The sequence below is a fragment of the Balaenoptera acutorostrata genome, chromosome 17, assembly GCF_949987535.1.
Source record: "Balaenoptera acutorostrata chromosome 17, mBalAcu1.1, whole genome shotgun sequence".
Taxonomy (NCBI): Eukaryota; Metazoa; Chordata; class Mammalia; order Artiodactyla; family Balaenopteridae; genus Balaenoptera; species Balaenoptera acutorostrata.
The window spans coordinates 541,932-555,774 of NC_080080.1; the positions used below are offsets into that span (position 1 = coordinate 541,932).

The 13,843-nt window shown below is 62.1% G+C and overlaps 1 protein-coding gene across 16 annotated transcripts in view; it reads right to left on the reverse strand.

The window, feature by feature from the left end:
- MROH1 (maestro heat like repeat family member 1) overlaps positions 1–13,843 on the reverse strand; it is a 66,674-nt gene that overhangs the window by 3,631 nt on the left and 49,200 nt on the right. For 14 of the 16 annotated variants that reach the window (XR_009005775.1, XM_057531821.1, XM_057531823.1 and 11 more), the window contains 6 exons: positions 13,493–13,628; positions 13,268–13,380; positions 12,034–12,186; positions 6,134–6,288; positions 2,956–3,121; positions 2,170–2,366 (listed from right to left, as the gene is read on the reverse strand). Coding sequence is in view for 15 of the 16 variants with exons in the window: in XM_057531821.1 (XP_057387804.1) it covers positions 2,170–2,366; positions 2,956–3,121; positions 6,134–6,288; positions 12,034–12,186; positions 13,268–13,380; positions 13,493–13,628 (920 nt within the window). In the remaining variant the exon portion in view is untranslated. Of the gene's footprint in view, positions 1–2,169; positions 2,367–2,955; positions 3,122–3,157; positions 3,289–6,133; positions 6,289–12,033; positions 12,187–13,267; positions 13,381–13,492; positions 13,652–13,843 lie in introns of those variants that run through there. The other 2 variants (XM_057531830.1, XM_057531831.1) reach the window with 2 other exon arrangements.

Consider the following 13,843-nt stretch of genomic DNA (forward strand, 5'->3'; position numbering starts at 1 on the left):
ACCCTTCCCCAGCTCAGGCAGAGGGTGCAGGGCTGCCAGTGAGCAGGCAGCAGGGGCAGGACCCCACAGACAGGACTGGGGACAGCAGTGCTGGCCCAGCATGGACCTGGCAGAGACTCACACCACAGCCTGCAGCCCGGAGAGACAGCACATCAGGGTCCCCAGGGCCGCACAGGGAGGGCCTCAGGACCGCAGCCCCCACCCCTGTGCTGATCCCCTCTCTCCTGACATCGACCGCCTCACGTGTCAGGCCCCGCGTGGGCCCTCAGACGTGAGTGCGCGTCAATGTAGGAGCCGTCCCTGGGGCTCCTGGCCCAAGGGCACGTGCCCACCCCCAGGGCAGTGCGCTGGACCCTCCACAGGGCTGTCAGGCGTCAGCTGCACAGGGTCTTCCTGTGACCTCGATGGCTCAGCTGCTAGGGTGCAGGGGCAGCCGGGGGCCTAGGCGCTTGGAGCGTGAGGGCCAGGTCTTGCCAGCTGCACAGTACAGGCCTCACATCTGGGGAGGGGCGGGGTGAGCGTGGGGGAATCTGACGTGCTTTTGGAGGCCCCGTGACTGGTCCTGGTCCAGGGGTCCTGGCAGCCCAGGAAGCAGATGCTGGTAGACTCCCCCGAGCCCAGCAGTATGCACACAACCCACTGCCCCCACCTCGGCCCAGCTCCATCCTCATGGTCATCCCGGGGTGGAATGAGGGCTGTGGGGATGTCCCTGGTGGGGGGGGGGCGGGGTCTGGTGTCCACGACAGCTGGACAGGCTCCCTGGCTGTGTGTCCACAGACTGTACCCAGCTGGGTCCCGGCCCCAGGGAAGACACTAGAAGGTGGCTCCCACTGTCACAGGAGCTCTGCAATCCCAGCGGAGGCCCAGACACTGGGGGGCCCCTGGATGTGGGGCGCCCACACCGACTGCAGGCACAGAAAACCATTCCAGCCACGCGGTCACTGGGCAGATGCCCACGGTGCCCGCCAAGGAGTCCCGCACGGTGTGGGCCGGGCTGGGCCACAGCTAGGGCCCAGCAGCTCTGCCCCTGGCTCCACACCCTGCTCCAGGCCTCAAGGCCCAGAAGAGGTGCCACCTGGCTACAGCGAACGGGCAGTGGTGAGGGGCAGGTCTGGCCGAGGAGCAGGTCGACAATCCAGACGAGGTGCCTCCCCGGCCTGTCCGCCCTACTGCCCAGGCTTTCTGGGGGTGTGGCGTTTGCAAGGGTCTGACTTGCTGGCTAGCGGCCTCCGTCAGAGCCGAGGCCTGTGCCCGGCACTGCACACGTCCCAGCTCATGGGTGGCCCCCCCAGAACCCCTGGTTGGGCCATGGTGCTGTAGGCCCCACAGCTCAGACCACGGCGCTGGAGCCAGTGTGCTAGGCCCGGGGTTGCTTGGGCCACGTCAGCTGGGCCGTTCACATTTCCACCGGTCTGCGCAGTCAGGCCAGGCCTGACACACGGCCTTCGCTGGAGTGGACGCGTCAGTTCTGCGGTGGGGAGGCCCCGCAGTGGGGCGGGGCGAACTGACTGTCCCTCGGGTGTCCCCAGCCAGACACCGGGGAAGGGCGGGGAGGCGGCCAGGCCGACAGCCACTCAGGCTCCGGTGGCCCCAGACAGCTGTGTGGAGCCCTGAAGAGCCACCAGGGGGACCAGGAATGTCCCCAGGAGCGGAAACAGCTCCACCCCGCCGTCCCTGGCGGCTCCTGCCCCAGGACCCAGGGCCCCAAACCCCAACGAGAGGCAAGGGGACGGTGCCCGCATAGGCCAGTGGCACCAGGGGCCTGGCTCTGAGCCAACCCGGCATCACCCGCGTGGCAGCTGGGCCCTCCCCAACGGGGCTGGGGGCCGGGGCCAACCCGGGTGAGAGGCCGCTCAGGGGAGGCAGGGAGGCTGCTGCAGAGTTTCCGTCCGAAGGTGGGGGGCCCCAGTCACGTGTAGGAAGAGCTGGAACTTGGAGCTGAAGACTGAGGTTGCAAACACAGAGTGGGCTCACGCAGACCCTGCTGTACCCAAGCATTCCTCACGCTCCGCCCTCCCAAAGAAGGCGCAGTTCACGACCCGTCTGATGTCCCCAGGAAGCCCCGCCCTGACTGTCCCTATCCCTCCTGCCGCCCAGGGAAGCTGCACTCCCAGCAGGGACAACCGCCCACAGACGAGGGTGCCAGGGGCGCAGGGGGGGCCCGCTTACCTGCAGGGCTCGAGGCTCCGCGAGGCCAGGCCTGAGCTGGCGCTCTTCCTCTCCTTGGCCTGCAGGTTCCTGGGCAGCTGGACACCCACGGTGCAGCTGACCCGCAGCAGCAGCGCCGCAAACAGCTGGGGGTAGAGCTCCAGCACCGCCGGCCCAGACGCCGGGGCAGACGCGACCTCGTACAGCGCACAGGTGGCCTGGGGACGGTGCCACCTCAGCCTCAGCCCTCCCCGCCCCGGGCCAGGTCTAACGAGGCCGGCCACAGCGAAGGCTGGACCCTGCACCCCAGCACCCAAACTAGCCTGAAGCCCCACTTCCTTAGCAGGTACCCCATGTCCCCAGAGGTCTTGGGCCCTGGGAGGAGGAGGAGGTGCCTGAGGGGCGGCCGGGTGGGCGGGACGAGGAGCTCAGCCCTGCCCAGCTTGGTCCTCGGGGGCAGGAGGCAGGCCCAGGGCAGTGTGGCCGCCGGGGGACGGGCTCCCAGCATCTGCTCTCGGTGCTTTAGCGGGAGGAGGAGGAAACTCGCACAGCTGCTTTACTGTGGAAACGTTGCCAAGCTGGGTTTATTTTTTTTCCGCAGGATGAAACAGAGTGCGCTCCCTTGGGGACCAACACCTGCGGGGCCTTTACAAGCCTGGGCCCCAAGCTCGCCTGCTCCGGTGCCCCAGTCAGCCGCCAGGTGCCTGCGGGGCCCTCCCGCAGCGGCCACGCGGCCCCTTACCAGCCTCCTGGACCAGCAGGGGGAAGGGAGGGCGGGCCAGGCGTGCCGCCCCAGAGCCCACTCACCGCAAGGGGCGGCAGGGTGGCCACGCGGTCGGGCGTGCTGCTCAGCAGGAAGGCCCGGCTCTCCTTGAACGGCACGTCCCTGCTCATCTTCTCCAGGAGCAGCCCCAGGACCTGTGTGGCGAGGCCGGGCTCCACGGCCAGCGCCCTCCACAGGGTGCAGGTGTGGCTGGAGCGGGGCAGGAGGATGGTCACCCCGAGGCCACTGCTGGCCCCTGTCGTGCCCACCAGCCTCAGCTCCAGCCAGGCCACGAGTGGCACCCTGACGTCAGACCCGAACTCACCCCTTCCTCTGACCCAGTGGCCTGTAATCAGGCGGCCCGGGGGTGAGCAGAGCTGGCAATAAAGGGCAGAAGATCTCACTGGTACGGGGGCAGGGAGAGGAGGCATCCCCTGGGCGCTGCCAGAAGCAGACACTGGGCTTCCTTGGAGGGGGGCAGCGCCACCCCAGGCCTCGGGGGCACCTACAAGTCACTTTTCCCACAATGAGCAGCACGTGGCCAAGGCAGGCAGGCATGTGAGTGAGGTCAGGCGGAGGCTGCAGGAGGCCCGAGCAGCCTGCAGACCCCGGGTGCTCAGACACGGGGAGGCGGCTGTGCGTCACACGTTTACAGAGAGAAGTGACAGCCTCCAGATAGCTAACCGGACCCGGAAATTCTAAAAATGGAGCATATTTGGAAGCCGACCAACAGCCCTTTAGAAATGAGACACCGGGACGTCCCCGGCGGCCCAGTGGCCAAGATTCCGCGCTCCCAATGCAGGGGGCCTGGGGTCGATCCCTGGTCGGGGGACTAGATCCCACATGCTACGTGGTGTGGCCAAAAAGACAAAAAAAAAAAAAGAATTGAGACACCTAACCCTGCACTCAGTGACATATTTGGCACCAGCCTGGATACAGCAGGAGAGAGAAACGATGAACTGGAAGATAAACGGAGGGAGTTACCCAGAACCCAGCAGAGAACAATCACGGTGGAAATTCAGAACCAGACATGTAGGGGGTGGGACGAAAAGGTCTGGCAGACATTCGAGAGAGTGTCTGAAGAGGAGGGCTGAAAACCGGTCAGAGCTGATGACAGACACCAGCTCACAGGCTCAGGAAGCCCGGCAGCCGCCTGGCGGGACGAGGAATGGACACCCATGCCCCCCACCCCCCAAAGGTGCAGAGCGCCATAGACAAGGGGCACCTGGTGCGTGTCCCTCGCGACCTTGGCACCACCTGGACTCACAGGAGCCAGAAAAGGACACGTCCTCTTACTCAGACTCCAAGAAAGCATGCACCCAGCTCGAGTCCCAGACTCTGGCAAACAACCTCCGAGAAGGACAGCTGAATAAATGCGTGTTCAGACGCACAGAAGTGGGGCTTGTCGCCCCCAGGAGCCGCACGGGGCTCTGGAGGGTGCACTCCAGTGGGAGGGCGCCAGGGCCCTTCGCCGCCGGGTCTGTGCACACCAGGCAGCTCTGCTGTGACGCGGCGACGGCAGCCACGGGCACGGACGAGGAAACGAAGGTGTGCTCACTCCCGGAACGCCGCCACGGACACGGACATTCCAGTTGCATATGACTTTCCGGACATGAAATATAATTCTTTTGACTTTTCCCCAACCGTTTATAAGTGTAAAGCCCATCGTTGGCTCAGAGGCAGCGGGTGGTGGGCAGATTCGGCCCTGGCCGCACTGTGCCCACCCCGCCCTGACGACCCCGCTCCTATGAACACGCAAAGCGCTGGCACAGCAGGAGAGGAGGGGCAGCAGCGCCCGGCACCCCGAGGACAGCAAAAGCAGCAGGAGAAAGTCCCGAGGGCGCCACTGCCACCACGTTCACGATCAGGCAAAGCACACCTCTGGCAACAGCCGTCAGACGGCGGCGACCTTTCAGGGAGTTTCGACCGAGCGGGCAAGGAGCCTAGCGGGGGCTGGATGCCTGCCCCGTCTCCCTCTGCGCACGGCTGAGGCCCCCGGGCCTGCGGCAGTGTGCGTGCTCCTCTGCGTGAGCTGCACCCGTGAAAGGCAGGGACGCAGAGCCGAGGGGCGGGTGCGTGGGCAGACTCACTGCCTGCACAGAGCAGCCGTGACAATGACGGGCAGGGCGGGGGGCCGCCCCTGCAGAGGCCTGCACTGCCCAGGGACGCTGTGCCCACGCGGTTGTTCTCAGGGCCACCGTTGGAGAACACAGAGTGTGCAACTTCCAAACTAATTGATTGGAAGATGAAATTGTGAAAAAGACCCTGTCAATCTAAAAAGGACAATGAAGAAGATAAAGAAAAAAGACCCAGAGAAGACAAAAAATAAGACAGTGGGTTTAACCCCAACTATGTCAGCAACCAAGAGCGTCTATTTACCCTGGAAAAGGAACACACCTAAACTGCGAGGGCAAAGAAAGGCTGACAGTGACGGGCCAGGAGAGGCGACGGCGGCAAACGCTGACAGACATGACCTGGGGAGAAGCCGCACACGTTGGAAGCGGGGGCCCCGAGCGGCGCCGGCATCTAAGTGAGAGCAGAGCAGGCCGCGCGAGCCCGCGTCTTGACGGCAGGTGCAGGCGCGTCCGGCCACTCGGGCCGTGGCCACGGGGAAGGGCTGTGGTGCCTCCCCGCACGGGGGCCTCCAGGAGGCCACGGGTGCCGGCCTCCACCCGGGCCATGGACAGCAGAGGCAGGAGCGGCGGGCCCTGAGCTCTGGAAGCGCTGGGGCCCACAGCAACGGCCACCGAGGGGAGGGGACCCCAGGGGCTGCGGTGCACAGACAGGGCCGGGCACAGGCCCTGGCGCGGAGAAGTCCCGCCCTGAGAGCCCGAGGTTGGCAACTTGAGGGTCACTGATGGCAGCTCGGGGGCTGGGGTGCAAGTGTGGGACGGACCAGAGCTCCCATACGTCGCCCCGCCCCTGGCAACCACGAATCCCCCCTTCCCCCCACGAATCTCCCCCACCCAGGAGGGGGCCTGGCCCCAGGGGTCTGCTCACAGATGATGGTGGACGCCCTCCAGAGAACCAGCCCTGAGGACTGGCCAGCACAGCCCATGAGAGTGAGCCTGTCTCCACCCAGTCCGGGGCCGGGGTCTCCAGGCTCCCACGCAGAGGGGCTGGGGCCCGTGAACACCACACCAGGGTGGGAGTGACCCCGGAACGTGGAGCTCAGGTGGCTGGAGCCCCGTCCACCCCCACAGGCTAGTGGGCACCACGTACCTGTCAAAGGGCAGGGGGCTGCCCAGAAGGCTGGACACCACGGCGACGTGGTGCCGGGCCGCCAGGACGTACACGCTGTGCTGTGCGGCCTGCAGGACGTGCTCCCCGCGGGTCTCCTGCAGCTTGGAGCGCAGCACGCTCACGATCTCGGGCACCTGCGGGCGGGCAAGCAGCCGCGGTGAGGCCTGCAGCGGGGACACACCCTCACCAGGGGCCAGTCCCCCGTGGCCAGGGCGCAGGGGCCCCGGGGAGGCTGGCTGGCCGAGGGGAGGGGAGGGAAGTCCTGTGAGATCAGAGCTCCCTGCTGCCGGCGCCCGATGGAGAGCAGGAGCCCAGAGCCCTCGGGGCCGAGGGAGGCAATCCCACATTCCACACGGGAAGCGACAGGGACCCAAGAGGGGCCTGCTGGGAGGAGGCGCTGAGACAGACACAGGCGTGTGCAGGGCAGGGCGGCAGGGGAAGGCCACCGGGGTGCGCGCTGAGGCTGACAGGGGGACCCAGCCTGTCCCTGGAGGCAGGACACACGCGGGCTGCGCTGCTCCCACACCACCTCCCGTGCAGTGTGCTGGAACAGGGACAGGGGCGTGGAGCCCTGTGCCCAGACTGAGGCCACGGCTGGGCTGGGAGAGGGCCGGCAGCCTCAGGCAGGCTTCATGGGCTGCAGCTGCTGCAGAGGCCGCAGACGGGCAACCAGGGCACGGTCGCCATCGTGGGCCCCGCGCCACGGGGGTGCCGCCCACCACGGTGTGGGCTGCGCAGCTGGGAAGCACCCTGGTGCAAGGTGAAAGCTGATGACAGAGCACTGGACACGGCCCCAGGGACGGGCAGCTGGCAGTCCGTGGGCTCCGCCAACCCTGGGCTCCTGGGCAGGGCTGGTGAGGAACCCGCCCGGGGGCCTGGGCCGCAGGAGCAGCGGGAGGGACCGGTGCGGGGGCACGGGCCATGGCGCTCGGCAGGGGAGGTGGCGCTGCATGTCCAGTGCTGCCTGGGCCTCAGGGAGAGGCACTGCCGCCGCCATTTCTCAAAGGACTTGTAAGCATAATGAGGCTGTTTTCTTTTTATGACCTCGAGTCCAGAGGTTGATAGCCCAACTCACAGGCATCCGCACCTCCTTCTAAGGACCTGAACCTCTTTGCTTTGCCCCCGCCCGCCTGCCCAGACCCTCGGCCGGCCCAGCTGCGTCTCCCTGACAAGACAGGCCGCCACGCTAAATAGCCTCCCCGTGTTCCTGCCTGGGGACCTGGGCGGGAAGGTGGTGCTTTGCTGGAGCAGCCTTCGCAGCCGCTGGGCCAGTGCCGCCCGTTAGCCGTGGGCGCAGCGACATTCGCAGACAGACGCGCTGGGACCTTCTAGGCCACGGCTGCCACTGAAACGGGGCGAGGGGCACGGCTCCTCTCCAGTCTCCTGGGCTTTCTTGGCCACAAGGGGCACTGGTCCCCTGAAGGTGTGCAGGCCTGGCGGACTCAGGCACTTGTGTGCCTCCTGCACAGACACGGGTGAGAGCGGCCTTCCTGCGGAAGCCTGTCCCCGTCACCCCAGGTTCTCAGGTGCATTGGACCATAGTGGCCCGTAGATATGCTTCATCGTATGTCGAATCTCTTATGTATATGTTTTCCCCTTTCTCACTTTGCTTTCTTGGATGTTGGTTCTCTTTCTGTGGCTTGTCTTGGCAGAGCTTTATTCCTAATTGTTTCACTGGGCTTATCTATCTTCTTCTCTAATGTCGTCTTTGCTGTTGCATATTCTTTTCTTTTCAGCAGCTGTACCCGTTGGCGCCTGTGAGCAGCTTGAATCTGCTTCTGGCGAACCGTGATGGCAGCGCCCAGGCGCTCCGGCGTGGCGGGCTCTGGGGCTGCGTCGGCACCGGGTTCTAGGCTTCCCAGGACTGGTGAGCCGGGGCCGCACCCTAGGCCTGCAGGGCTGCTCCAGACTTACCTTCACCAGCCCTGCTCCCGCGCCTCTTGGTGGCGAGCCCCGCGGGGGCCCTTTAACCTTCCCTCACACCTGGTCTAGACTGTTTCCTCACAATAGCCTCACGGAGCTATAATTGCGCACCACATACTTCGCCCATTTTAAGTGTACAAGTCAGTGGTTTTTCGTATATTCACAGCGTTGTGCAGCCATCAATTTTAGAATATTTCCATCACCTGAAAAGAAACCTCATTTCCACGAGCAGTCACTCCCCAGTTCCCCCGCCCCACCCCTGGCAACCACGAATCCACTTTCTGTGTCTGGATTTGCCTCTTCTGAACATTTCAGAGAAATGGAATCACACTCTACGGGGCCTTTTGTGACCAGTTTCTTTCACTTTGCCAAGTGTTTTCCAGGCTCCTCCATGCTGCGGCAGGAATCAGCCCGTCACTCCTTCCTGCTGCTGAGTAGTGCTTCACTGAATGGACAGATCCAGCTACTAACTGATGGGCGTCTGCGTTGTTGCCATGGTTGGGCTGCCAGGCGCGTGTCCGTACAGGTTCCCATGGGCATGGGCCCGCCTCTCCCGGGTACACGCCTAGGAGTGGAACTGCCGGGTTGGGCGGCGCCTCTGTGTTTACCGCCTGCCGGGCGTCTCTGCAGCAGCGGCTTCACTTCCCATGCCCGCTGTTTATTGAGAGGGCTCTGGTCTTTCCCGGCATGCCCGTCCCGCCCTCCACCTGACCAGCCTGGCTTTGCTGGCAGAGGGGCTCGGCCCGGTCATGGGTCACCTGCTAGGACCACGTTTTCTGATTTAGTGTCAGACAAACTCAAAGTCCAACAGTGTCCAGGTGTCTCTAGGGGGTCCCCCTGCCAGGCTCTCAGGGTAGGAAAGAAAACGGTGGCCCGCCACGGCCCCCATGGGTACTGATGCCAGTGGCCATGTCACATGAGACAGAGGTGGCACGTTGCAGACAGGCTGAAGGTGTAAGTCAGGAACACAGCACCCGGGGTGGGTGTGCTGAGTGTGTCTGGGAGCCTGAGCCAGAAGGAGACAGCCCAGCAGCTCCCTGAGAGGACAGCAGCAGGCTCGGTGTGTTGGGCCCAGGGAGAGGCACCTGGATTTATCAAGGACGGGTGGGATCCGAAACTATTAAGGAACTCCTGGAAGAAAACGGGGAAATCTTCAGGACATTAGGCTTGGCAATGATTTCTTGGATGTGACACCCAAAGCACAGGCAACAAAAGCAAACACAGGCATGTGGAACTATATCAAACTTTAAAACTTTGATGCATCAAAGGACACAGTCAAGAGTGTGAAAAGACAACCTATGGAATGGGAAAAATATCTGCAAATCATATATCCGATAATGGGTTAATATCCAGAATATATAAAGAACTCCTACAATTCAACAACAACAAAAAAAATCAAATAACCTGATTTAAAAATGGGCAAAGGACGCAAACTTCTCCAAAGAAGACATACAAATGGCCAACAAGCATATCAAAAGATGCTCAACGACACTAATTACGTGGGAAGTGCAAGTCAAAACCAACATGACATACCACCTCACACCCATCAGGGTGGCTACTATTAAAAAAACAGGTATTTAAAGGAAACCATGATTAGAGAAACAGAATACAAGTTAACATGGTGACACTTGATATACAAAAATATTAAATGAAAGAATATTACCAATATTAATAATTATAGAGGTCTGTTAATTTCCTCTTTTAGCTAATTAAAATAATACGCCATATTGTACTTCTGAGGCTTAGGGGAAAATGTCCATTCCTGAAGAACTTTCATTATGTAAAATATATATATATATATATATATATATATATATATATATACACACACACATATAAAACATTAAAAAAAAGAAAACAGGTATTAACAAGTACTGGTGAGGATGTGGAGAAATTGGAACCCCTGTGTGCTGTTGGTGGAAATGTAAACTGGTGCAGCCACTAAGGAAAACAGTATGGCAGTTCCTCAAAAAATTCAAAATAGAACTACCATATGATCCTGCAAATCCACTTCTGGGTATTTACCCAAAAGAAAACAGGATCTTGAAGAGATATGTATTACACCCATGTTCATTGCAGCATTATTCACACTAGCCAAGAGGTGAAAGCAGCCCAAGTGTCCATCCACAGCTGAACAAGCAAACAAAATGTGCCGTGTGTATACACACACCAGGACCACCAGTGGCCACTGCCTGCGGCCTGGTCTGTCCCCTCCCCCCACACAGAGCCACCAGGGCACCTTTCTACCACTCCAATCTGACCTGGAAGCCCCACTGAATGCAAAATAAGATCCAAACCTTGGCCCATCAAACCGCGACTAGGACTCACTGCTGTGCCCCGCGCCTCCCTCCCCCTTCCCCAGCCCCCTTCCACTCCCAGGAGGAGTGGCCACGACGGCACATGTTCCCCTCCAGGCACCACACCACACACTGCTGCCTTGGCATGCGGCCCCTCCGCCGGCAACTCCTGCTCCTCCCACCCTCCCTGGGATGATATTTGTGATATATCCATCCAATACAGGACCTGTATCCAGAATATACAAAGTACTTCTGCAAATCAATAAGAAAAGCACAGACAACCCAGAAGAAAAATGGGTAAGACTGGGGTCCTCACAGAAGAGGACGTCTGAATAGCCAGGAAATGTGCAAAAGTGTTCCACTTCATAAGCCACCAGAGAAACGCAAACAAAACTCGACCATGAAGCCGTTACACACCCACTGGAAAGGACAGAAACGGCGTTGGCAGGGGCGTGGCATGCGGGAGCTGCAGGCGGTGCTGGTGGGAGCTGAACGGCCTGGAGCGCCATCTGACAGCCCTGGGACAGCTGCACGGGGGCCTCTCCTGCAGGCCCCAGTCGCTCTCCTGGGTGTGTCTCCAACCAAAATGTACCCTCAGGTCCGAAGGACCCGCACTCTGGCAGCACTCTCGCTGCTCAGACTGGGAGCTGCCCCAGCGCTCACGGAGGTGGGTGGGTGAGTGACGTGGCCCTCGCAGCGGGAAGGAGCAGTGCTCGGGCCAGGCCGGGAGACGCGCCGGCTCACAGGCTGCCGCCATGCGGGGCAGACACGCGGCCGCTCTACGTAAGGTGCGTGCCGAGGCGCGCTCTGTGCTGCAGGGCGTCTGCGGGGTATAAGGGACTCGAGTCGGAAGGCCCTCTGCTCCTGCCTGCGCGAGCCCCCAAGGCCGTGCGCTTAGGACAAACCCCCTTTTCTACTGCTATGCTTCACTTTAATGGGGAGCTTAACTCTCCCTCTAGGCACATGGGACCCTACCTGCCAGGCCATCGGCTCTCCAGGATTCACGGACACGCATTCTAGAAACCCCCTGACCCTTGGAGCCTGCCTCAGACCTACACCTACGAGGACCTGGGCACGTCTGTCATGGTGGTTGCCGATGCATGTCTGGGAACTACGTGGACAGCCACGTGCGCTCACGGCCAGAAGGACTCAGAGGCGATGGGCAAGGCAGCACCCGAGTGTCCCGGGCACCTCTGCTCTGGGCCAGACCCGCCGCGGAACCCTCTGTGCAGGCACCTGGGGACCCTCTGGACCTGCGTCTTCACCAGCAATGTGAGCAGGGAGCTCAGCCAGTGCTGGCTCGGTGCCAAGTGATAGCCCCTGGCACTGGCATTTCCCTCTCAATTGCCTTTCTACCCTTAAGTTCTCAGCAGTTACTTTCACTTAATTCTGTCTTCAAAGAGAAGAGAAAGATTTGTCCAAATCAGGCCCACAGGGAAAAGGAGCAGAGCACTGAGGGCCAAACCTCAACAGAGCAGGGGTTGGGGGTGAGGGAGTGGGGTGGGGTGCCCCAAGTTACCCAGCCCCGCCCACCCACACTCTTGGCCTGTCCCAGACAAGACCACGCCCACACCCGGCCCCTGGCGAGCCCCGCCCCAGCCCTGGCCACGCCCATGCCCGGCCCCTGCCAATCCCCGCCCCGGCCTCGCCCGGCCCCACCTTCTCCAGGAGCACGTTGGCCCGCTCCTTCAGCAGGCAGTTGATTATCACTGTAGCGGCTCGGGAGCAGTTCTTGTCGGGGTCTCCCAGGCCCTCAAACAGGGTGAGCAAGAGGCTGATGAGTTGATCTGGCGGGAGGCGCTTGCCAATAATCTAGGAGGACAGTTACGTCAGGAAGACTGAGAGCACAGGGTCAGCACACCTTCCAGGCGTAACATCCCAGGGGCTCGAGTTTCCGGGGAAGGGCTGACAACATTTCCGCCTCTCAAATCCCTCCTCCAGCCTTTCCCACCCTCTTGCAAGCCCTGTAAGACTTCGGGAGCTCCTGCCGGTGCAAGGGTGGGGTGGCCCATGCACAGGAGCCCCCATCCCCAGACTGAAGCCTGGCCGGGTCCAGGAGGCAGCCTCCAGGGCCTCCAGGCCCAGGCCCCTGGAAGGGGGGTTCCTGGGCAGCTGCAGGGCCCTGGTCAGTGTGCCCTCCCTGAGGTTCCTCCTGCCCAGTGGGGTGGGCTGGGAGTGGCCCTGGTGGTGCAGCCTCTCTAGAACTCTCTAGAATACAGAGAGTCAAGGGCAGATGGTGGCATGTTCTACCCTGGACAGCCTGGCCACCAAGACTCTATGGACCCTCAGCTCCCCCTGCAGCCCCTGTCCTTCCCTCCACATGAAAGAGCAACCAGAAGTTAAAGCAGGTAAACTTCGTACAAAGAAGAAATAAAAGTGCTTGAATATCCAAGCAGTCTGATCCCAAACATAAAGTTCCGCTCTGCCTGGACTCGCCCAGGGCGGGGTCTTTGCTTCCCAGTGTCTGAGCCCGCCACCCCCCAACCCCCACCCCCAACAAAGGGCCCTGTTGACCCCCTTCCCTTCCTTCTTCGGCAGGAGAGAAAGCCTCCTGACCCCTGAGGGCCATTTCCAGTCACCAAATGGAACAACAGCACCGCCCTGGCTTGGGGGCTCACGGGGTGGGCTAGGGGCAGCTTTCTCAACCCTTTGGAGCCAGGAGCTGAGCTCCCGCCCACACCCTCCCCACTGGGCCTCGGAGGGAGGGGGGAACCCAGCAAGCACAGGAGGGGGCGGGAGGCGGTGCTGACACCGAACTCTCTGAGTGAGACCCGTCCCGTGCCCAGCCCGGCCCAGCCCCCGTGGAGCCCATGCGTGAGAGGAGGTGCTGCAGAGGCCCTCTGGGCCCTGACGGTGCGGCCCCTCCTTCCCTCACAGAGGCCCTGGCAGGTACCTGGGCTACGCTGTGGCAGGTGTGGAAGAGGATGGAGGGCTCAGGGTGCCCCAGGCCGTCTCTGAGGGTGAGGAGCTGCTCAACCGCATCGTCCCGGTAATCGCGGGAGAAGCCTGCAGAGGCGGGAGGGAGCGCAGGGCTGGGGGGAGGCCTCCCCGGCCTCCGGAGGCCCCGACTCTGCTCCCTCACCACACCCCCTGCCCCTCTGCCCAGCCAGGGGCTCACCCTCGTAGCCCAGCTGGAGGTAGAGCAGGGAGTAGACACAGCTCACAGCCTCCTGGCGGGTGGCAGGCCGTAGGTCCGCGCACCGTGGGGAGAAGAGGCCGAGCAGGAGGCCCAGGTTGTGGAAGGGCACCAGGGCCTGGAGAGGCAGATGTGCGGGTGCTGTAGGGGCACGGGGGGCAGATGGCCAGAGATGGGGGCTGGAGCTCAGGAGATGCTGCGGTGGGCAGGTGCCACCTGCACCCAGATATGGGCAGGGGTGTGACTAGAAGGGCAGCCCCTGTCCATCCCTTTGGCCAGCATGGCCCCTTGTCAAGCTCCTCCTCCTGCATGGCGACCCTCACCCTCCAAGTG